Source organism: Phyllobates terribilis, unplaced genomic scaffold, assembly GCF_046119375.1.
Source record: "Phyllobates terribilis strain yellow unplaced genomic scaffold, ASM4611937v1 Scaffold_2__4_contigs__length_985480577, whole genome shotgun sequence".
Taxonomy (NCBI): Eukaryota; Metazoa; Chordata; class Amphibia; order Anura; family Dendrobatidae; genus Phyllobates; species Phyllobates terribilis.
Window position 1 is genome coordinate 287,769,521 of NW_027362762.1, and position 22,157 is coordinate 287,791,677.

The 22,157-nt window shown below is 42.1% G+C and overlaps 2 protein-coding genes across 3 annotated transcripts in view; one reads left to right on the forward strand and one right to left on the reverse strand.

Annotated features, from left to right (window-relative positions):
- TGDS (TDP-glucose 4,6-dehydratase) overlaps positions 1 to 739 on the reverse strand; it is a 39,737-nt gene extending 38,998 nt beyond the window's left edge. The window contains exon 1 of one of the 2 annotated variants that reach the window (XM_073664142.1): positions 677 to 739. Coding sequence is in view for 1 of the 2 variants with exons in the window: in XM_073664141.1 (XP_073520242.1) it covers positions 442 to 512 (71 nt within the window). In the remaining variant the exon portion in view is untranslated. Of the gene's footprint in view, positions 1 to 441 lie in introns of both variants that reach the window. The other variant, XM_073664141.1, reaches the window with a different exon arrangement.
- GPR180 (G protein-coupled receptor 180) lies at positions 470 to 18,265 on the forward strand. The gene is made up of 9 exons (XM_073664140.1): positions 470 to 946; positions 3,455 to 3,613; positions 6,888 to 7,088; positions 8,611 to 8,791; positions 8,880 to 8,929; positions 9,968 to 10,125; positions 10,239 to 10,430; positions 16,708 to 16,785; positions 17,613 to 18,265. Exons 1-9 carry the CDS (start codon positions 814 to 816, stop codon positions 17,769 to 17,771), a joined length of 1,311 nt encoding a protein of 436 aa, XP_073520241.1. The 5' UTR covers positions 470 to 813; the 3' UTR covers positions 17,772 to 18,265.
- The last annotated feature ends 3,892 nt before the right edge of the window (positions 18,266 to 22,157 follow it).

Genomic DNA, 22,157 nt, shown 5'->3' on the forward strand with positions numbered 1-22,157 from the left:
TCCGGAGGAGCGGGACCCCCTTCCCCAGTCGTCCCCGCGTCCGGAGGAGCGGGACCCCCTTCCCCAGTCGTCCCCGCGTCCGGAGGAGCGGGACCCCCTTCCCCAGTCGTCCCCGCGTCCGGAGGAGCGGGACCCCCTTCCCCAGTCGTCCCCGCGTCCGGAGGAGCGGGACCCCCTTCCCCAGTCGTCCCCGCGTCCGGAGGAGCGGGACCCCCTTCCCCAGTCCTCCCCGCGTCCGGAGGAGCGGGACCCCCTTCCCCAGTCCTCCCCGCGTCCGGAGGAGCGGGACCCCTTCCCCAGTCCTCCCCGCGTCCGGAGGAGCGGGACCCCTTCCCCAGTCCTCCCCGCGTCCGTGCCCGCACACTATGGCAGCGATGCTGGATGTACATATACAGCAGCGCACGTGACCAGACGGCAGGGCTGGTCCCTGTTCACACTTACATGAAGCCGGCCCCTCCGGTCACCAGAAGCCTCTTGCGGAAGCCCCCTGGCGGCTGGTGATCACTGCTCATGGTGTGATGTGGCGCCTATCACAAGGCCTGAGGAACACGACATGTGGCTGCAGACAGCCCACTGCTCGGATACACGTAACGCCTCTGTACAGCGCACATCGTATGTCGCGACACTGTACTGGACTGCAGACGGACGTTACGACAGCCGCGCTTGACGACTTTACCTGGTGTCACTTACACGTAGCCAGTGTTTAGACACCAGCGGATTGGTCGCACGTCGTGACGTCAAGGCCACGCCCCGTTGACTCTGCAGATGTGGCGGCTGGAGCTGCACATGTCACCGGGCAGTTCATGAGAGGAGATGCTCGGGCTGCTTCTGGCCGTGGGGGCGCTCCTGCCACACACCGGGTGGGCGAAAACGGTGCATGGCAGCTTTGACAGCGCCCTGGCGTGGCACAGCCGGGGGCAGCACATCTTCACCTTTCTCTTTCATGGTGGGTATACGGTGGCAGCTGGAGACACTGCTGATCGTGATCGTGCTGTGCAGCTCCTGGGCCTAGTGCTGGAGGCTTGTATAGTCTCCTGCCAGCGACTGAGCGGTGCGAGGGGGCACCAGTGTGGCTGATAACAGGGAGCAATTACACTAATAATACTGAGCCCATTCATCCCCTGTAATGAGGAAATGTTTAGTGTTATACAGCGGGTAGTGTGCTCATATATGTGCCCGGATGGCCGGTGTCGTGCGTGCTCATCCCGTGCCCGGATGGCCGGTGTCGTGCGTGCTCATCCCGTGCCCGGATGGCCGGTGTCGTGCGTGCTCATCCCGTGCCCGGATGGCCGGTGTCGTGCGTGCTCATCCCGTGCCCGGATGGCCGGTGTCGTGCGTGCTCATCCCGTGCCCGGATGTCTAGGACTGTACAGTGGCATATAAACGTTTGGGCATCCCTGATAAAAATTACTGTTATTGTGAACAATTAAACAAGTTGAAGATTACATAATCTCTAAAAGGGGTAAAGTTAAAGATGACACTTTTCCTTTGCATGTTATGTGATCAAAATATATTATATTTTTTCTTTTTAATTTTAAAAATGACAAAAAGGAAAATGGGCTGATGCAAAAGTTTAGGCACCCTGCATGGTTAGTACCTAGCAGCACGCCCTTTTGAAAGTATCACAGCTTGTAAACGCTTTTTGTAGCCAGACAAGAGTCTTTCAATTCTTGTTTGAGGGATTTTCATCCATTCTTACTTGGAAAATTCTTCCTGTTCTGTGTGATTCCTGGGTCATCTTGCATGCACTGCGATTTTGAGGTCTAGCCACAGATTTTCAATGATGTTCAGATCAGGGGACTGTGAGGGCCATTGTGACACCTTCAGCATGTTTCTTTGAGGTAGTCTATTGTGGATTTTGATACAGTGTTTAGGATCATTATCCATTTGTAGAAGCCATCGTCTTTTCAACTTCAGCTTTATAACTGATGATGTTATGTTTGCATCAAGAATTTGTTGAAATTTCATTGAATCCATTCCACCCTCTACCCGTGAAATGTTCCCCGTGCCATTGCCTGCAACATAAACCCAAAGCATGATTGATCCACCCCCATGCTTAATGATTGGTGAGATGTTCTTTTCTGGAAATTCTGTGCCCTTTTTTCTCCACACATACCTTTTGATCATTGTGGCCAAAGAGTTCTATTTTAATCTCATCGTTTCACAGGACTTGTTTCCAAAATGCATCAGGCTTGTTTGGATGTTCGTTTGCATACTTCTGACACTGAATTTTATGGTGAAGACATAGAGGATTTCTTCCAATGATTCCCTTTGATGAAGGCCATATTTGTTCAGGTGTCTCTGAACAGTAGAACGATGTACCACAACTCCAGAGTCTAATAAATCTTTCTGAAGGTCTTTTGCAGTCAAGCGGGGGATCTGATTTGCCTCTCTAGGAATCCTAAGAGCATAGCTCATTGGAATTTTGCTTGGTCTTCCAGACCTTATCTTGTTCACTGCCATTTCTTAATTACATTTCAAACTGAGGAAAGGGGAACTTGAAAACGCTTTGCTATCTTCTTATAGCCTTCTCCTGCCTTATGGGCCTCTACCATTTCCATTTTCTGAGTTCTAGGCAGCTGCTTAGAAGAACCCATGACTGCTGTTTTTTGGCGCTAGGTTTTTATAAAGCTGGGAAATTTGCATCACCTGGCCTTTCCTAACGATAATAGTGAACAAGCCATAACCCTAACAGGCTAATTAAGGTCTGAAACCTTGGTCAAAGTTATCTGAGCACACAAATATCCAAGGATGCCCAAACTTTTACATTGGCCCATTTCCCTTTTGTTAATTGTTTTTTAAAAAAATATCTATCTATATATATATCCTAACAACATACAAAGGAAATGTATCATCTTTAACTTTAGGGCTTTTGGAGATCATTTCATCTTCAACTTGTGTAACTGTTCACAATAACAGTAATTTTGACTATGGTTGCCCAAACTTTTACATGCCACTGTAGTCATCCTGTGCCCCAGTGTCTAGTATCATACAGACTAATCCTGTGCCCAGATGGCTAATATCCTACATACTCATCTTGTGCCCGAGTGTCTAGTATCCTACATACACATTGTGTGCCTGGACGTCTAGTATTTTACATGGGGCACTATGGCCATAAATGTACTGAACACATGTGATTTTGCCTGTTAAATGCCCATCCTGTTGCAGACAACAACCAGTGCCGGCTTTTCTGCCTTATGTGGTTGGGTTATAGATGCATAATGGGCACTGCTGGCTGTTCTAATCCATGATATAAGCTACGACCTAATACCAGATGACAGTACTTGTACATGGATATAGCTGATACAATTCACCAGGAAAGGCCACATTTTCCTTCTCCTCCATCACTATAGTAATACACAATAACCTGGTGGTCTCCAGATCACCAGCACTGGTGATCTGTCTGGCTATATATATCTGACGCTGTAACTCTTTGTTTGCTTCTTCCGAGCAGGAGAACAAGCTGTGCTGCGTGTCCGGATCAGCAATGTGGCAGCAGCGGTTGGGAAAGATGCTGCCCTGTATCTATACCAGGATGAAGAATGGGTGAGACTGCACGGAAACATGGAGGAGTACAGCTGCCCGGAGAGACTGTCGCTGGCACAAATATCCAGTATGTACATATAGGCTTGTGTATACATCTTCTCCCTCGGGAGCTTGACCAAAAGCTTCTTCTCTGTAACACAAGGCCATTAGTGAGTGATGGCCTGGCACAGGCTTTACATGTAGAGGATGACATTGATCTCCACAAAAGTAGCAGCTCTACTGCTCTGCCATGATGGGCTCTAATCCCATTTTTGGCCATAAATAGACGCCTTCCACCTGTAGTCATTGTTTGCTTGTGAATAGTGCTTTTAGGGCTGTCTCATGCCATAGGGCATGTGGGCATCACAGATGGGTGTCCACCAGGACCTTGGAGTCGGTAAGCCAAACCTCCAACTCCGACTCCTCAATTTCCATGACTCCGACTCCCTCATACATGGCTCATGTTTAAGTGATAAATTTACTGTAGCACAGATTCATCTCAGCTAAAAGTCTAGACCCTTAGATCAGGAATAGGACAGACATTTATAGGACCTTTCATAACTTTCCCAAATTCTTATGAAAAAGTTTTCCCCACAAGCTGCACTGAACTACTGTACCCAATTTATTATATATTTTAGGAGTTGGAGTCTGTCCATTTTATACCGACACCAACCCCACGACTCCGACTCCACAGCCCTGGTGTCCTCAGCTAAGGACTGTGTATCCTGTTATCTCTATGAGGACAGTTATAATGCATTTCTACCATTTAACATGTGGCCTCCATACAGTGGATCTGTGAGGGCTGCGTGTCACGTGGCAACTGTCCTGCCTGTGGCATTTGAGAACTCCAGTTCCTGCCACTTTGTCATTGTATTCTTACGATGGATGTATGATACTTCTATGGGCACACTGCACTTCGTCTGGTCCTATACGAGGTCACCATAATGACTGCTCTATGGGGGGAAATCATCGGTAAGATCTAGAAGGAAGGACATCTGACTGCCGTTATTGCCCACTTACTAGGCCATTGATTTCCATGATACAAAAGTTTGAACAGGCTTCTTACGGTTTTATTAACCCTTTCTTCAGAGTTTGCACTTTAAGAAAGATAACTGTTCTGTTTACATCATGGTGACCAGTTATTGCTAAAGCTGCCAATTCTGGCTATAAGTCTAATGTCCTTAAATGGGAGAAAAGGCTGTATAGAGACACTAGTAACATATATCGGGGGTGCTCAGCCTGCAATGCCGTTCTGTGCAGCCCCCAACCTCTGGTCACATGTATTCCCCACATCAGACAGACGAGAGAGAGAGAGAGTGCGGTGTAGGTGGGAGCAGGGCCGAATAAGTACTAACCGTTCTCTATGTGGCCATCTTTGTATCAGATGTCCATCGATCCCGAGAACGGGGCTCTTCGTGGCTGAGAATGTGCACCTCCTCTCCATTCATTCTCTATGGGACTGCCAGAAAAAGAGGAGTTGTGTACTTGGCTATCTCTAGCAATGCAGGGCTGTGGAGTCGGTATAAAATGGACCAACTCCGACTCCTAAAATATATAATAAATTGGGTGCAGTAGTTCAATGCAGTTTGTGGGGAATATTTTTTTCATAAGAATTTAGGAAAGTTATGAAATGTCTTATAAATGTCTGTCCTATTCCTGATCTAAGGGTCTAGACTTTTATCACTTAAACATAAGCCATGTATGAGGGAGTCGTGGAGTTGGAGTTGTTGTCATGGAAATTGAGGAGTTGGAGGTTTGGCTTACCGAATCCACAGCCCTGTTTTCAATGCCATAGAGAATGAATGGAGCAGTGATGCATATGTGCTGCCCCCTCTGCATTCATACAGGCCTATGCCGAGTCCCATTCTCGGGATTGGTGGGGGCCCAGTGGTTAGAATTCTACAGTCCTTCACATAGGTGATCACTTCTAAAGATGAGTGACTCAGTTAAATTGAGGCTTTTGGGATTGATTAATCTTGACGGCGTGGACCTTGTACTAGGAAAGGTCGTGCACCCCTGACATCGAGATATGACACATAGTGGTTATAAGAGGAACTACCCTGATGTACCGGTCTGTGGATCTTCTGTAAGTTATCAGTGGTGGTGTGCTTTATGTGCACTTACCACTATTCCTCATGCTATAGTCTGAAATGCAAGATTTCTGTGTGCACATCCTCTGATTTGGCCAATTATTTAGAAAGGCAACCAGCATTTATAATGTGGGCTCCTGACTGAGCTTTCCCATCCAGAAGAAAAACAGAAGGTGGTAAGTGCATCAGAATAGTACTTGGCTGAATCTGAAGGGTATACAGAAGGAGAATTGGGATGCTGGTCTCCAATGAGTACAGTTTTTTTTTTTTTTTTTGGGGGGGGGGGGTTGTAAATTCTTGACATATTAAAGGGATTTTTCCACTAACAAAGTTCATTTTAATCAATAGATCTTGTAATAATAATAACTTCCACAATTGGATGTAGTTAAATAAAATGTTCCTGTGCTGAGATAATCTTATACACGTGCCCCTGCTGTGTACTGTTTAATGGCTATATCTGACCATAAAGAGACATGGTCTGATCATACCGCAGCTCCTGGGCAGAGGAGGAAGCAAAAGAGGATACAGACAGTACACCAGGGGATCACAGCTGATTCTTTGATAAAAGTTTTTGTAAAAAATTCTCACTGCTTGATTTAAACCGGCAGGTAAATGTTTTACCTTACGGAAAGCTGCAGCTAAGATTCCCCTCTGTCCTGTCTGTACACTCTTTTGTTTCCTCCCTCCTTATCTCTCCCGGCATCATCTGTCAGGGGAGAGTCGGGAGGTCCCCATATACATTAGACCGTTGGCCGATTTGGACAGGTTTCGGCTGGTGTTAGACTAATGTGTATGGGGCCTTCAGGCTTTTATCTCAGTTTTTCCTTCTGTAAACCATGTAGGGAAAGCTGTCTACGTCTAGGTTTACCATAAGGCTGTGAAGGTATGCCATGCAGTGACCTCCTTAATGGAAGGCTATGATTCGTGTCATACAGTGGCACTTGTCACCCATAGGCCATAGAAAAATAATATATACAGCGTGGAATAGCGTTTTTACTGTATCCTACTGTGTGAAATGAAACAGCTGCCATCTGGTGAATGTGCACAGCAGATACAGCGAGAGAAGCCATACTGCATAACCTGGTTATTGTACAGATTCCGCACACGCTGAAACATTAATTGTCATGTTCTGTGTTATCAGACAGGTACTGGAAAAAGTATATTTGGTAACCCAGCACCTCTCAGATCTCCCAGACTATGTAGCCACAAACTGCCACTTTAGTGGCTTGTATTGCCACTGATATTTTACATGTCCTTCTTCTTTTTTTTCAGTTCCTTTGAACCAAACTGAATATAACTACACTCTGCCACAGGCCATCTCTCCTGTAGCGTGGTACGCCATATATGTGGACAAGTACACCTGCCTGATGAGCTATGAGGACCCGCGGACAGATGAGATCACATTTCAAGTCACTTTGTTGAATCCCGATTCTGCGGGGAATCCTTTTGATCATTTTGGAGCAGATGAATCCGGTAAGGGTCGATGTACCGGACAGTTTACTTATAAGTTGTAATTTCCATGTAAATGTGAACAGTGTGTTACTTTATCCATAGTTGGAGAATACCCAGAAATCAAACGCCTTGGCTACACTACGAATTGTAGTAGCATTACTGATTGATTTTAACTATTTAGCTACAGCTGCAGTACTTTGACTTGTCTATAGTTGGGTAGACTGCAGCTGCCACTTAAGGCCGGGACCACAGGACCGTCGATTCTCTCAAGCGAGAGAATCGGGCCGATTATACTAATGACACTCTGCTGAAACTGTCAGTGTCACCTTAGTGCATGAGATAATGGTATCACAGGTGAGGAGAAGGAGATCTCCATTGTGCCTGTGAGCGTACATCTGATGACATCCGAGTGCAGTCTGATGTTTCACACGCACCCATAGACTTGTATGGGTGCATGCAATCCAAACATCAGAGCCACTTGCAGCATGTTGTGATTGTTCTCTCATGCTGAATCATCATAGAAAATGTCAGATCTGCACTGCACCATAGTATAACATTGGGTCGAGTGCTATCCGATAAAACATCTGATAGCACTCAACTGTGTTATCCGCCAGTTTGAGCGACATGGAGTCTGAGTCGGAGCCCATTTTAGTGGAGTCGGTATAAAATGGTCCGACTCCTAAAATATATAATGAATTGGGTACAGTAATTCAATGCAGTTTGTGGGGAATATTTTTTCCTAAGAATTTGGGAAAGTTATGAAATGTCCTATAAATGTCTATCCTATTCCTGATCTAAGGGTCTAGACTTTTAGCGGAGATGAATCTGTGCTACAGTAAATTTATCACTTAAGCATGGGCCATGTATGAGGGAGCTGGAGGTTTGGCTTACCGATTCCACAGCCCTGGTGAGCAAGCCCTATTAGCTAACATCAATCAGTAGCGCTACAACTTTTTTTTTCGGTGACTGCAGAACCCCCAATAATACGACGTTGTGTGCTCTTTTTATTGTATGTATGCCAGAATGGTGTCATTAAAAATGCAGAAAACAAATCTTTACAAAGCTCCATTGATGGAAAAATTAAAAAGTTTCAGGTCTCAGAATATGACGGCACAAACCAATTTTTTTTTCTTCTTTTTTTTACAACTTTCCAAATTTTTTTGTATAATTGAAATCTAAAATACCCTGTAGATTTAGTATCTCTGTAATCAGATTGACCTGAGGAATCATGCAACAGGTTGTTTTTACCACATAATGAGTGCCATAAAAGATTCAGTTTTCCGTATATTGCATGGTATAGGTAATGGTGTTCTTCAAAATTACAACTCGTCCTGAAGAAAAATACAAACTCTCATACGTCTAAGTTGATCGACAAGTAAAAAAAGTTATGACTCTTGGAAGAAGGAGAGTAAAATAAAGAGAGCTCAAAAACTGACACTTTCCTGGTCATGATGAGGTTAAATTAAAAGTTAATTACTTGTGACTTCTTGTTTGCCATTATGAACCCACAAGCAGCTTTTTCTTCGCTCTCGTCTTTCCCCAGGTTTACATGAGTTCTTTTTCCTGCTTGTCCTGGTGTATTTTGTGGCTGCTTGTATTTACATCCAGGCGCTGTGGCAGACCATTAAGAAAGGTGGGCCGATGCATACCGTCCTGAAAGTGCTATCCAATGCACTCTTGCTGCAAGTCGTGTCTGCCCTGGCAAACTACCTGCATTTCTCATGGTAAATATCCCAAGTCTTTTTTTTTTTTCTTTCTTTCTTTGATTTGTTGATGTACTTTTCTATTTCCACCAATTTCTCTTTTTTTCAGGTATGCCAAGGACGGTAAAGGAGCTCCTTTTATTGGCAGTTTGGCAGAATGTGAGCATTACAGTGCCAATATATAAATGTATTTTACTAATATATATGACCCTAGAAGTGTGTAAAATAAGTAAATTATAATTGGTGCAGCAGTTCAGGAATTCGGTGCCCTGACCATGTTCTCAGCACCCAGTATGCCAGCCATGGCTTATGATGTTCTTCAGCGCCACCTAGCTTTACACCTAAAGTACTATTTATAATACGGCGTGTCTGTATAGTGGGTGATCTACATATACAGACTCAATTTTGGACCTTTAAAAAATATATTCACTATAATTAAAGGTGAATATATGCAGTATTAGTTGGTGTATTTTATTAGGATAATATTTAGTATGTCAACATTTTTTTTCCGTCCACTTCTCAAATGGTTCCAGATTGTAAATACATTCTTATTTATTTTCTTGTGTTTTTTCTGTATTAATGCATTTAAGGCCACATATCAATACATCTTTAGAAGCTGTATAAATAGTGCAATGCACTAGTATTGTGCAGAAAAGCCGGGCAGAGGTGTATGATTTTTATATATAAAGTGTACATTATTTTTATATTTCTTTTTGAGCACCTTTTCATGATAATGTCAAGTTGAAAGGGAACCTGTCAGCCGATTCATGTTTCCCAAACCAAGGACAGCATGAATCTGAGCCTGGACGCACGACTGCAGCCAGTTATGTATTTCTATGAAATGCTGCAATGTTTCAGAGAAAACTTAGTTTGAAAATCCATCCGGTGACTATAGGGGGAGACGAGATGAATCTGATGCGGTCCCTGGTTGGATCTTCCACATCCATCTCTCCCGATGTACACACATGAGACCTGTTGAGAAGTGCAGAGAGAAGCTGGCAGGCACTGTATCAGGCTCCTCACTTCTCTCCCAATGAACGCCCCAGCATTTCCTGGAAGTATATAACCGGCTGCAATCGGGCAGCCAGGCTCTGATTCATGCTGACTGTAGTTTGTGCTGCTTGATTCGCCTGACAAGGTTCCCTTGAGCAAAAAGGTATTGCACATGTTACACATCGTCTTCCATTTCTGTTCTAGTATGTGACATAGCCTCCGAGGTACAGATGTTATATTTGCTCCTCAGCCTGTGTATAGGATGGACTCTCAGCAGAATGAAGAAATCACAAGGAAGACCTCTTCAGTGGGATTCCACACCAACCTCCACTGGGATTGCTGTGATTGCCGTTATTGCTCAGGTCTGTGGGTTTGTTGTATTGCTCCTCTGTGTGTGTATGTAGGTATGTGTGTGTATCTATTATATTATGTTACAATACAAGTATATCCCTTCTCTTCTGTGTGTTTTTTGCAGGTCATCTTACTGGTTTGGGAGCAGTTTGAAGACACCAATCACCACAGTTACCATGCCCATCAGAGCCTGGCCGGCGTCCTCCTGATTGCTATGAAGGTTTGTTTAGCCGCATCTCTGGCATGTGGTCTGTACCAGATTATCACAGTTGAGAGGAGCACAATGAAACGCCAATTCTACATTACATTTGCCAAGGTATGTGTCTCATAATAAACATTATGATTAGTCTAGTACCTTCACATTTTTCACACTAAATTACTAGGTGTCGTAGGCTTAAGGGGGTCTCCAAGTCTACACACCTAACTTTTATGCTATTTATTTTTTGAGGAAAAAGTATAAGGATTTTTGGGATAGTGTTAAAAAAATACATTTACACATGTTTGAAGTATGCTTACAAATTTTTTATATCCTGAAAAGAGTATAATAAGTACTGTAAAAATGCAGTGAATGGTGGCCACAATCCCGGCTGTTGTACTTGTCTGAAACAAAAAAGAGATTCTTAATTACTATGATTGTCTCTATCTCCAGTAGCAGAATCAAAAGAACTGAAAATTAAAAAAAATGCGTCATGCTGAAAATTGAGTATTTTGATTTTTTGCACAATTGGAGGCCTGTCAAAATAACAAAAAAAAAAAAAAGATTTTGACTTGATTCTGGTACAGGAGATAGGCACTTATATACTGAAAACGTGTGCACAAGCCCAATTCAATTGACCAATTGGTTCTGGAGATATCGTGGCCACCGATAGTGGCTGTGAGGAAAAACGCGTTAAAGTTTTTCATACTGATTACACAGACACGTTTACTTCCGATCAATCAGCTATTCCAGGACCATAGAGTGATCCTTCTCATACTCATAAAATTTCTGCAGAGCTGCTCTCTTTTCTGCGATGAAATCTGTCTTCTTGAACGAGTCACAGAAACACCGCTCCAAGCCGCGAGTGTACGCATACATATCTGCTTGCTATCCAAAAGTCATTCCCATCACGTCCATTACTTTAAGAATTGGCATAAATCCCTCGTTAAAGATAATTATTGCCAAAGACGTAGCTATGTTCACAATCTTTGCACCTGACTGAAGATGTCTCTGAGCAAAAGTCCAAATGAGTGAGTTGAGCGACTCATTGTTATTTTGTGTTTCTGCTCCAACACAACATTTCAGCAAATCCTATGACAGCTCTTCATAAATTGGCTTTATTACCTCCAATACCTTCGCAGTAAGAGGTGGTTTATCATGATGGAAGGTTGCAAGTGTACCATTGGCTTTACGCCACTTGCTACCAGGTGGGCAGTTATGTTGCGGTTAACATTGGTGGGACTTTTCTGATAGTACGTTGCACATGTCTGCGAATAGTCAAGCCTTAATACTTAGTGAGTTCACCAATAACTTTCCAGCACCTTTGCCACCGATACCTTTTTGGGTTTTTTTTCGCATTGCGAAGTCTAATGCCATTTCTTTTTTCACGACAGCAGCTTCATCTTCATATAGATTGGCATTTAAAATTCTGCGACACGTTTTTCTGTCCCCATCTCCAATATGCTTTTCGTAAAGAACTGTGCTTCTCCTGCGATCTCAAAAACATATCAGTGCTAGTGTCAATCTCCATTTTTCCACACTGTCTTCGTGATTTGTGGAGCAAATTTGTTTGTCTGTTTCATAACATTCATTGTATTCCTCAATATTGTCGTCCTTTTTTTTTTGTTCCACACACTACACGCTTGACACAACCTACTTCTAACCACCGCATCGACTACTTTTTTTTTTTTATATTTTCCAATTAGAGTAGACACCACAAATAAAGATGAGAATCTTTTTTTTTTTTTTTTTTTTTCCATACTTTGAAATGTGTTGCAACATTTTCAGCTTCTTCATCTTTTCTTCGTCAACTGCTTCCATTAAAATGCAATTGTACACTGCAGATGCTATTATATATATTTTCAAGGCAAGCGTAGTAAGTGTTTATAGCCATGGCAAATGTCCATAAAGCCGCAAAATAAATTTAGGCCTTCTTGTCCTACACCTAAAAGTCAAAAAACAAACACAATTCGACTGTTGATTTCAAATGCTTTGTCAAGAATTGGAGAGGCATCTGTGAACATCGTTACAGCAGCACTTGACCTTAATTTTGAATCCTACACCTCAAAGTGGCGTCTGAGAGAATTTTATATTGTTTTTGCATATTACGAGTGATGCAGTTGTCGAAAACACGGTGAAAAAATTCAGAATGCAGTAACCAAATTCTCTCGAAACAGGCAACTTGATATTTTTCAAAGTTGTTAGTTTTTTTGCCGACATGCTCGCAAACTGTGAATTCTGATCACTTGTGTGTTGGTTGCCTCAAAATATCAGTTTTTTTAGAACAATATGGACACTCTTTATAATCTCTCAACCCTTTTTTATTCATTTCCACAAATTTTTTTAAACTTCTAAAATTCACGAATAACTTCATTAGCGTCCACTTGCCTCGACACAGATCGCCTATAGCAAGCAGAGTGCCGCTTTCAGCATTGAAGCTGCTGAGGTAAAGTGAAAGCTGAGCTCTGATTGGTCGCTTTGGAAAACTAGAACAGTCCGACTGTGAGGCAGTTCTCATAACTCCAGGACACACATTTTCTGCTTTGTAGATAGATTCACATATTAGTTCTCTGATTAGTTTGAGGTGATTACTAAGGACTTTTTTTTTAAAAAATGCTGTCCAAAAAAACGACCGTCTATTGGGCAAGTTATTCCAAAAGCTAAGAAAGCATACACACACGGCTGACTGAATGCTCCGTTGTGCACCGCACGGTCTTATAGGGAGATCGCTCTCTAGAAGATGCTATAACTTTTTTAATATTGCGAATCGAGCTAAATCGTTTTGCAGATATATTCTCCAGAATAAACACGAGGAAAAAAAAAATGTTTTTTTTTTCCTATCCGCTAGACTAGAAGGCCCCCTTAACCCATTTCAGGCCCAGGGCATACTAATACGTATCAGTGCCCTGGGCCTTATGGGCCTGACACGTATTACTACGCCTTGGCAATTTCGCCCGCACACAAGCAGTGCAGGGCGATCGCCGCCGGGTGTCAGCTGATTGTCACAGCTGACACCCGGTGCTATGTGCAGGGAGCGATCCCGCACCTCTCTGTGCACATTAACCCCTCGAAATCGATCGCAGCATTCCGGTGGCAAGGGGAGGTAAGCACGATACTTACCTCCTCTCCGGCGGTCAACGGCATCTCTGAGTCCGGTCCCGGATGTTGTCATGGTGACCCAATGTCATCATGACAACATCCGGGTCACCAGCAGGCAGGAAATTACTTTGGTCATGCGCAGTGCGCGACCAAAGTGACTTCTCCCTGTGCAGCGCTGACAGGCTGCATAGCACAGGGATAGTGCTGCATTCCTGTGCTATACAGCTGATCAGGCTGCAAAAAGTGAAAGTCCCATAGTGGGACATAGTGTAAAAGTAAGAATAGTGTCAAAGTGGAAAAAAAAATTTGAAAAAATATTTAAAAAAAAAAATTAAAATATATTATACCCATAAATAATCTTATGGAAAAAAAAAAGCAGTAAAAGTACACACATTTGGTATTGCCGCGTCCGGAATGACCTGACCTATAAAACTGTCCCACTAGTTAACCCCTTTAGAGAACACGGTAAAAAAAAAACGATTCTTTATCATCACACCGCCCCCCAAAAAATGTAATAAAACGCGATCAAAAAGACGAATGTAAATAAAAATGGTACCGCTGAAAACGTCATCTTGTCCCACAAAAAGCAAACTGCCATACAGCTCCAACGGCTGAAAAATAAAAAAAGTTATAGATCTCAGAATAAAGCGATGCAAAAACAATAATTTTTTCTATAAAATAGTTTTTATAGTTTAAAAGCGGCAAAACACAAAAAAAAAAATATATAAATGTGGTACCGCTGTAAACGTACTGACCCGAAGAATAACGCTGCCTTATCCATTTTACCACATGCGGAACGGCATAAAGAAACCAAAAAAACAATTCCTGACTTGTTGGTTTTTGTTTATTCTGCCCCCTAAAAATCGGAATAGAAAGCGATCAAAAACTGTCACGTGCTCGAAAAATGGTACCAATAAAAACGTCAACTTGTCCTGCAAAAAACTAGCCGTCACATGACTGTCGGCCAAAATATGGAAAAATTATAGCTCTCAAATTATGGCGATGCAAAAACTAGTCTTTGCAAAAAAAAAAAAAGGTTTTTTTAATGTGTGACAGCTGTCAATGATAAAAACCTGATATATGAATCTTGTATTGCTGTAATTGCATCGACCCGAAGAATAAAGTCCTCTAATCACTTATACAGCACGAGAAACAGTGTAAAAAATAAACTCTGGGGTTTGGACTGGAATTTTTTCAGAAGTAAAGAAAAAAAATGACTATGATATGGCAACTAGTGTTGAGCGCAAGTGCTCCCTACTTGAGTTTGCATCGATTATAGCGGGTGCTCGAGTCTCTGCCCCATGTGTTTGGCAGCTGTTATACAGCCAAAAAAAACTTGCAGGGATTGCCTGCCATGCATGAGCGATCCCGCGCATGTTTTTTTTTGGGTGTCTAATAACCGTGAAACGGGCGGGGACTCGAGCATGTCACTTGAGCACCCACGATACTTGGTGCATACGAGAGAACCTGATGCAAACTTAAGTAGCGAGCACTTGTGCTCAAGACTATTGACAACTTATTCAATATGGTGACCTGATGTTATCAAATTCTGTCGTACCTCTGGGTTCAAAATGTTCACTATACCCCTTGATAAAATCCTGGAGTGGTGTAGTTTCCAAAATGGTGTCACTTGTGACTAAACATTGGAAACCCCCCACATCAGGGGCTCTCCAAATGCAACATGGCGTCCGCTAATTATTCAAAAAAATTTTGCATTCAAAAAGTCAAATGGCTTCCGAACCCTGCCGTGTGCCCAAACAGTGGTTTTCCCCCACAAATGGGGTATCAGCGTGCTCAGGAGGAATTGCACAACAAATTGCATGCTGCAATTTCTCCTGTTACCCTTATGAAAATACAAAATTGGAGGATGAAAAATATTTTGTTGAAAAAATGTAAAAATTTATTTTTTACAGCTCAATGTTATAAACATCTGTGAAGCACCTGGGGGTTCAGGGTGTTCACCACACATCTAGATAAGTTCCCTGAGGGGTCTAGTTTCCAAAATGGGGTCACTTGTGACGGGTTTCCACTGTTTAGGTACATCGGGGGCTCCCCAAACGCAACATGGCGTCTGCTAATTATTCAAGCAAATTTTACATTCAAAAAGTCAAATGGCGCTCCTTCCCTTCTGAACCCTGCCGTGTGCCCAAATAGTGGTTTTCCCCCACATATTGGGTATCCGCGTGCTTAGGAGGAATTGCACAACAAATTTTGAGGTTAATTTTTTAATGAAACCCTTCTAAAATAAAAAAAATTGGGGTCTAAAGTAACATTTTTGTGAAAACAAAAATGTTCATTTTTTTTCTTCCACATTCCAAAAATTCCTGTGAAGCACCTGAAGGGTTAAAAAACTTCTTGAATGTGGTTTTGAGCACCTTGAGGGGTGCAGTTTTTAGAATGGTGTCGCTTTTGGGTGTTTTCTGTCATATGGATCCCTCAAAGTCACTTCAAATGTGATGTGGTCCCTTTAAAAAAAAAATATATATATATTTTTGTAAATTTTGTTGTAAAATTGAGTAATCACTGGTCAATTTTTAACCCTTCTAGCTCCCTAACAAGCAAAAAAAAACTTTGGTTCCAAAATTGTGCTGATGTAAAGTAGACATGTGGTAAATGTTATTTATTAACTATTTTTTGTGTGTCATATCTCTCTGATTTAAAGGCATAAAAATTCAAAGTTAGGAAATTGTAAAATGTTCAAAATTTTTGCCAAATTTTCATTTTTTTCACAAATAAACGCAAGTGATATCGAAGAAATTTACCACAATCATGAAGTACAATATGTCACGAAAAAACAGTCTCCGAATCAGTGGGATCCATTGAAGCGTTCCAGAGTAATTACATCATGAAGTGACAGTGGTCAGAATTGTAAAAATTGGCCCGGTCATTAACGTGCAAACCACCCTCGGAGGTAAAGGGGTTAAACACACAACCTAGTGATTGCCTACGTATAATATAGGAAATAATCCCCTCTGCCATTTAATTTCTTAATTTTGCTGAGCTGTAAGATTACAAAAAAATGCCGGGCTCCTACTGTTAATGTAAATCTGTATAAATAAGACAACGCCGTCTGTTATAACAAGGTTGCAGGTGATTTTATTTTTTTCTTTCTTTGGGATAGTTTCAATGTCGCTTGTGACTCATAAGAAAACATTGTGGTCACATTACAAAAAACGGCACAATTTAATGCAATTTAGGCATATCCAATTATTGCCTTGTAGCCCCAGACTTTGAGCATTATATTCTTCATTTGTATTGCTTTAAAATCTAAATGAGTATTATCCGTGTTCATTTTTAGGGTTGTTTCCTGTGGTTCTTGTGCCACCCATGTTTTGTTGCCATCTCATTCTTCTTTAAAGAGTATCAGAGAGAGAAGGTGAGCACTGTGGTTTGTTTGTTTTTTTTTCCTCGTCTATAAAACCCTTAGAAAAATCTGTTGCTATAAATTCTTTAATAGCAACAGTTTAACGTTTTTAAAGGGATTATCCTCTTTCAGAAAATGCCAGCCCCCGGGCGCAGTTTGTTTAAAATGGAAAAAAAAAAAAAAAAATCTTTACTCACCTTCCCTGGGTCCAGCGCTGAGTTACTGCCACTGCTCCCTGTGTCTATTATTGGCTGCAGCGCGTCGACAGTGCAGCAGCCAATCAGCGAGCTCAGAGGCTGTACCCTTGTGGACTGAACGTCCTACTTAGACCCGCTGTACTCGCTTATTGGCTGCCGTGTTGTCAACATGACATAAGCGCTGCACCAGTAACTGACATCGGGAGCAGCAGTGGAAACTCAATGCTGGACCTGGGGAGAATGAAAAAAGCGTGATTAAACTGCCCTGGGGACCGAGAATTTCTGAAAGAAAAATCCCCTTTAGCTCATATAACCATACCTTTCTGTACTTAACTACGTAAACTAAGTAAAAAAAGCAGTGAAGAATACATACAAAGAATCATGCGTATTAAATGTTTTGTATCTGAAAGAATGTGTGGGCTTTGGCGGCTTCTGTGTTCTGAGCCATGTCTAGAAGTTGCCATGAGTCTTTCCTGCACGTTTTAACCCCTTCACGGCTGGTGACTTATATTTCTGACAGCACATTGGTCTATTTATTAAACGTTTCTTACATAGTGCCATCATATTGTCTAATAAATGGTCCGAATTGTAGCAATAATCACATGTATCTGTCACACTAACTGCCTGTGTTTTCTTCATTAGGTGATCACTGTGGGAGTCATCTTGTCTCAGTCGCTCTCCATGATTATACTCTATAGACTCTTCCTGTCACATAGTCTTTATTGGGAGGTATCTTCCCTTTCATCAGTGACCCTTCCATTAACTGTATCGTCAGGACACAAAAGTCGGTATTACTCTTGATATGATCTGGGTGCCTTGGTTGTTTGCTGTGCCCCCATCGCCATCACCGAGTCCACAAGGATTCTTTATTGGGAAGCATTACTATTAGGACTGCATCCTCCATTCAAGCTGGTCGCTCCTTCCAGGTTAATGGACCTATACTCTAATGATTTACCCCAAGCTAAGACTGGTGGTTGTGACAGGTCGATTCAGGGGTTTCTCATTACACTACTTGGTGTGTCTAGTAAGAGGCCAGCATTGAATACGTTCACGAACTACGAACTAGTGTGTACTTTATTGGTCCTTATGTATTTCAAAATTTTTTTTGGTGCGGATTGGTTTGCAGTAACAACTTTGCCACTAGATATCTGTAGATGAAGTGGCGTTCTGCTTCTATTTTTATACATGCATGTTATATAAGTGTCTTATTTATACGACGTGTGACTACTGTATGGATGATGTATGAACAAATGCGGACTGTACTGTTGCATAAAATGTTTTTATGTTTTATTTTATTCTGTTTTTAATTTTATCCACCATGCAAAAAAAAACAAAACAGCAAATTCAAGATTCCAGTACTTAAGAAAACCACTCTCATAAAATCTGTCAAAAGATGAGCTGAAAATGTTCTAATTAAGGATTACAACCAGATTACAAGCTAAATAAAGTAACATTATGTATTTCCAGGTATGTGCCCGGTCTTGTACAGTTAGGTAAATGTAACGCTGTGATATAAGGGAATGATCTGCAGATGGCAGAGTCTCTCCATCTACCACTGAAATCCTCTCTGCGATGCAGATGTAGCACTGCACGGCTGTAGACAGTCACTTTATAATAAGGTACATCACTCCTAAAGGGGTTTTCTATCTAGAGACACTTGTGGAATTTTCACACCTGTGAGAGTTCACGCAGAGGTGACATGATTATTCACTATGCATTAAAGTCTATGAGAAATATAGCAGTGCTCTCAAAAGTTTGCCTTAGGTCTCATTAAGACGAGTGTATAATCGGTCCATGTACACCATAGATCCAACACCCCCGATGTACCAGTGCCCGTGGATCCAACACACTCTGTGCACTGGGCCAATTTCCCACACAGACGGATGGTCTGGGAGGCAGGGGGGAAATGAGCATGCACTATTCATACTACTGATTCATCTTACAGACCACATTGCATTTATTAATGTTAGTAAAAGTATTTTGATATACACACATGGTCAAAATTGTTGGTACCCCTTGTTTAATGAAAGAAAAACCCATAATGGTCACAGAAATAACTTGAATCCGACAAAAGTAATAATAAATTAAAAAGCTATGAAAATGAACAAATTAAAGTCAGACATTGCTTTTCAACCCTGCTTCCACAATTTTTAAAAAAAAAATAAACTCCTGAAATAGGCCTGGACATAAATGATGGTACCCTTAACTTAATATTTTGTTGAACAAACTTTTGAGGCAATCACTGCACTCAAACGATTCCTGTAACTGTCAATGAGACTTCTGCACCTCTCGACAGGTATTTTGGCCCACTCCTCATGAGCAATAGGATTTAGGTCAGGGCTCATAGAAGGCCACTTCAGAATAGTCCAGTGTTTTCCTCTTAGCCATTCTTGGGTGTTTTTAGCTGTGTGTTTTGGGTCATTATCCTGTTGCAAGACCCATGGCCTGTGACTGAGACCAAGCTTTCTGACACTGAGCAACACTTATTCCTCTCTAGAATCCCTTGATAGTCTTGAGATTTCATTGTACCCTGCACAGATTCAAGACACCCTGTGCCAGATGCAGCAAAGCCGCCCCAGAGCATAACAGAGCCTCCTCCATGTTTCACAGTAGGGACAGTGTTCTTTTTTTGATATGCTTCATTTTTCCATCTGTGAACATAGAGCTGATGTGCCTTGTCAAAACTTCCATTTTTGTCTCATCTGTCCAAAGGACATTCTCCCAGAAGCTTTGTGGCTTGTCAACATGTAGTTTGGCAAATTCCAGTCTGGCTTTTTTATGATTTTTTTTTCAACAATGGTGTTCTCCTTGGTCGTCTCCCATGAAGTCCACTGTGGATCAAACAACGACGGATGGTGCGATCTGACACTGATGTTCTTTGAGTTCTTTAATCTCTTTAGAAGTTATCCTGGGCTCTTTTGTTACCATTCTATTATCCGTCTTTGATTTGTCATCAATTTTCCTTCTGCGGCCACATCCAGGGAGGTTGGCTACAGTCCCATGGATCTTAAATTTCTGAATAATATGTGCAACTGTAGTCACAGGAACATCAAGCTGCTTGGAGATGGTTTTATAACCTTTACCTTGAACATGCTTGTCTATATAATTTTCTTTCTAATCTCCTGAGACAACTCTTTGCTTTGCTTCCTTTGGTCCATGTTGAGTGTGGTACACACCATGTCACCAAACAGTACAGTGAGTATCTGTAGCCCTATATACAGGCCGACTGACTGATTACAAGATTGTAGACACCTGTGATGCTCACACAAATTGATTTAACATGTCCCTTTTGTCACATTATTTTCAGGGGTACCATCATTTCTGTCCAGGCCTATTTCATGAGTTTAATTTTTTTTTAAATTCTGTGGAAGCAGGGTTGAAAAGCAATGACTGACTTTCATTTGTTCATTTTCATAGATTTTTAATTTATTACTTTTATCAGATTCAAGTTATTTCGGTGACCATTGTGAGTTTTTCTTTCATTAAACGAGGGGTACCAACAATTTTGTCCACGTGTGTAGCTCCCCTTGCCATTGTAATTTTGGTACACGGTTGAAATCCTCACGAGGGTGCCGATCCCACTGGTGAAAGCAGCTGAATGAAGGATTAGGGGAAGGGGGGAGGGGTGGAGTTTGATCCAGCACAACCATACAGTATAATAAAAATTAATGCTTTATTCTAAATCCATTTAAAAAACAAAACCTGACGTATTTTCCTATCACCCATGACAGCACCACAACGAGAGAGGGGATCCGCCCTTCCTGGACAGGAAACCTACAGAATAAAAGGGCGGCGCCTCTCCACCACCTCAGTTGGTTTCCTGTCCTTGAGGGGGGAAAATTATCCTAGCCTCTATTTTGAGACAGAGGGTGGCAGTATTCCTGGCTGGTGCATAACTGGCTCGGTGGAATGCCGTTTGGAGGCAGGTGACAATAAGAGCGCTTCCTTAGTTTTGCAGGTTAATAATAAACCTTGTAGGTTTTCACTCTTAAAGGTAGGAAGCATCACGTAGTGCTCATACAGCCATTGTGGGTTTGGTCCAATCAAGCGCAGTTTTAGTGCTTTTTACAGGTTCCCCAGAAGTCATAAACATAATATTTCTGGTCTTGTCCAAGCGCTGACTAAATAAGACATACCCTTACTACTCATATACTGCTCGGCTAACCCAGCTTGATCAAACAAAACAATATTTATCCAGGGCAACCACTGATACTTGCAGATTCAGCTCAGGTAGAGTCTGGCCTGTGTCTCTGATTAGCTCCAAGACGCATACAGTCTGCTCTGCTTTCCAGCAGTCTGACTAAGATGAATGCCTAGCCTGCTCTGGTGTATAGCTCTCCAAGTGCCCTAATCAAGACCTGTAAAGCTATTATTTAACCCAGTCCTACCTGGGATTGCTACAACCCGAAGGGGCTGTACAGATTCCTGAGAGTTAGATCATTCGAAATTGACTCTATAAGATCTGCTATTAAATCTGCAGTTCCAGGTTGCTATATAGTAGTATAGGCGTTTAAGGAGGTCTATAATCAGATTCCAATTCACATGAAACATCAAATTTCCTGAGAATAGTTGTTGGCATAAAATGAGGATTTAGGCTTTCAGTTTGTGTCCTTCCATTCAGATGTTAATGAGCCTTAAGGCTTTATGGAGACGTATAGTAGTTAGGACAACTCTCATATCGAAGGAAGAGGCATTGACAATAGTTTACCTCAACTATTTCGGGATTATGGGCAGATCCATCGAGCGCTCCAGAACTCACTGGGCAGTGAGTAAGAGTTGTGGTCCTGCTATATGTCAAAATTAAGAAGCAGTCTGGCCACAACTCTGAACAAGATAGTGCTGTTAATAACTCTAATCTCCTACATTCCAGTAGTAGCATGGTCACAGGTACACACCCGTGGGCTGCCTCTAAAGATTCAGTTCCTCTAACCTAATGAAGCAATGAAGCCTTAGGCAGTATATAAGAACGCTCCATTCATCTATACATGGTCACCATGTAAAGGTCTTGTCATACAACAGAGTAGTTTCAGCTTATGTAAACCATTATGGAGGAACTCAGCCAAGATCCCTAATGACACTGCCTAATCAGTTCAGATGGCGAAGTCTCACCTTTTATCTTTAACAGCACCTCCATATAAAGAGGAAAAGAATTGCAAGTGGACCTTTTTAGCCATAGACTCCTGGAAC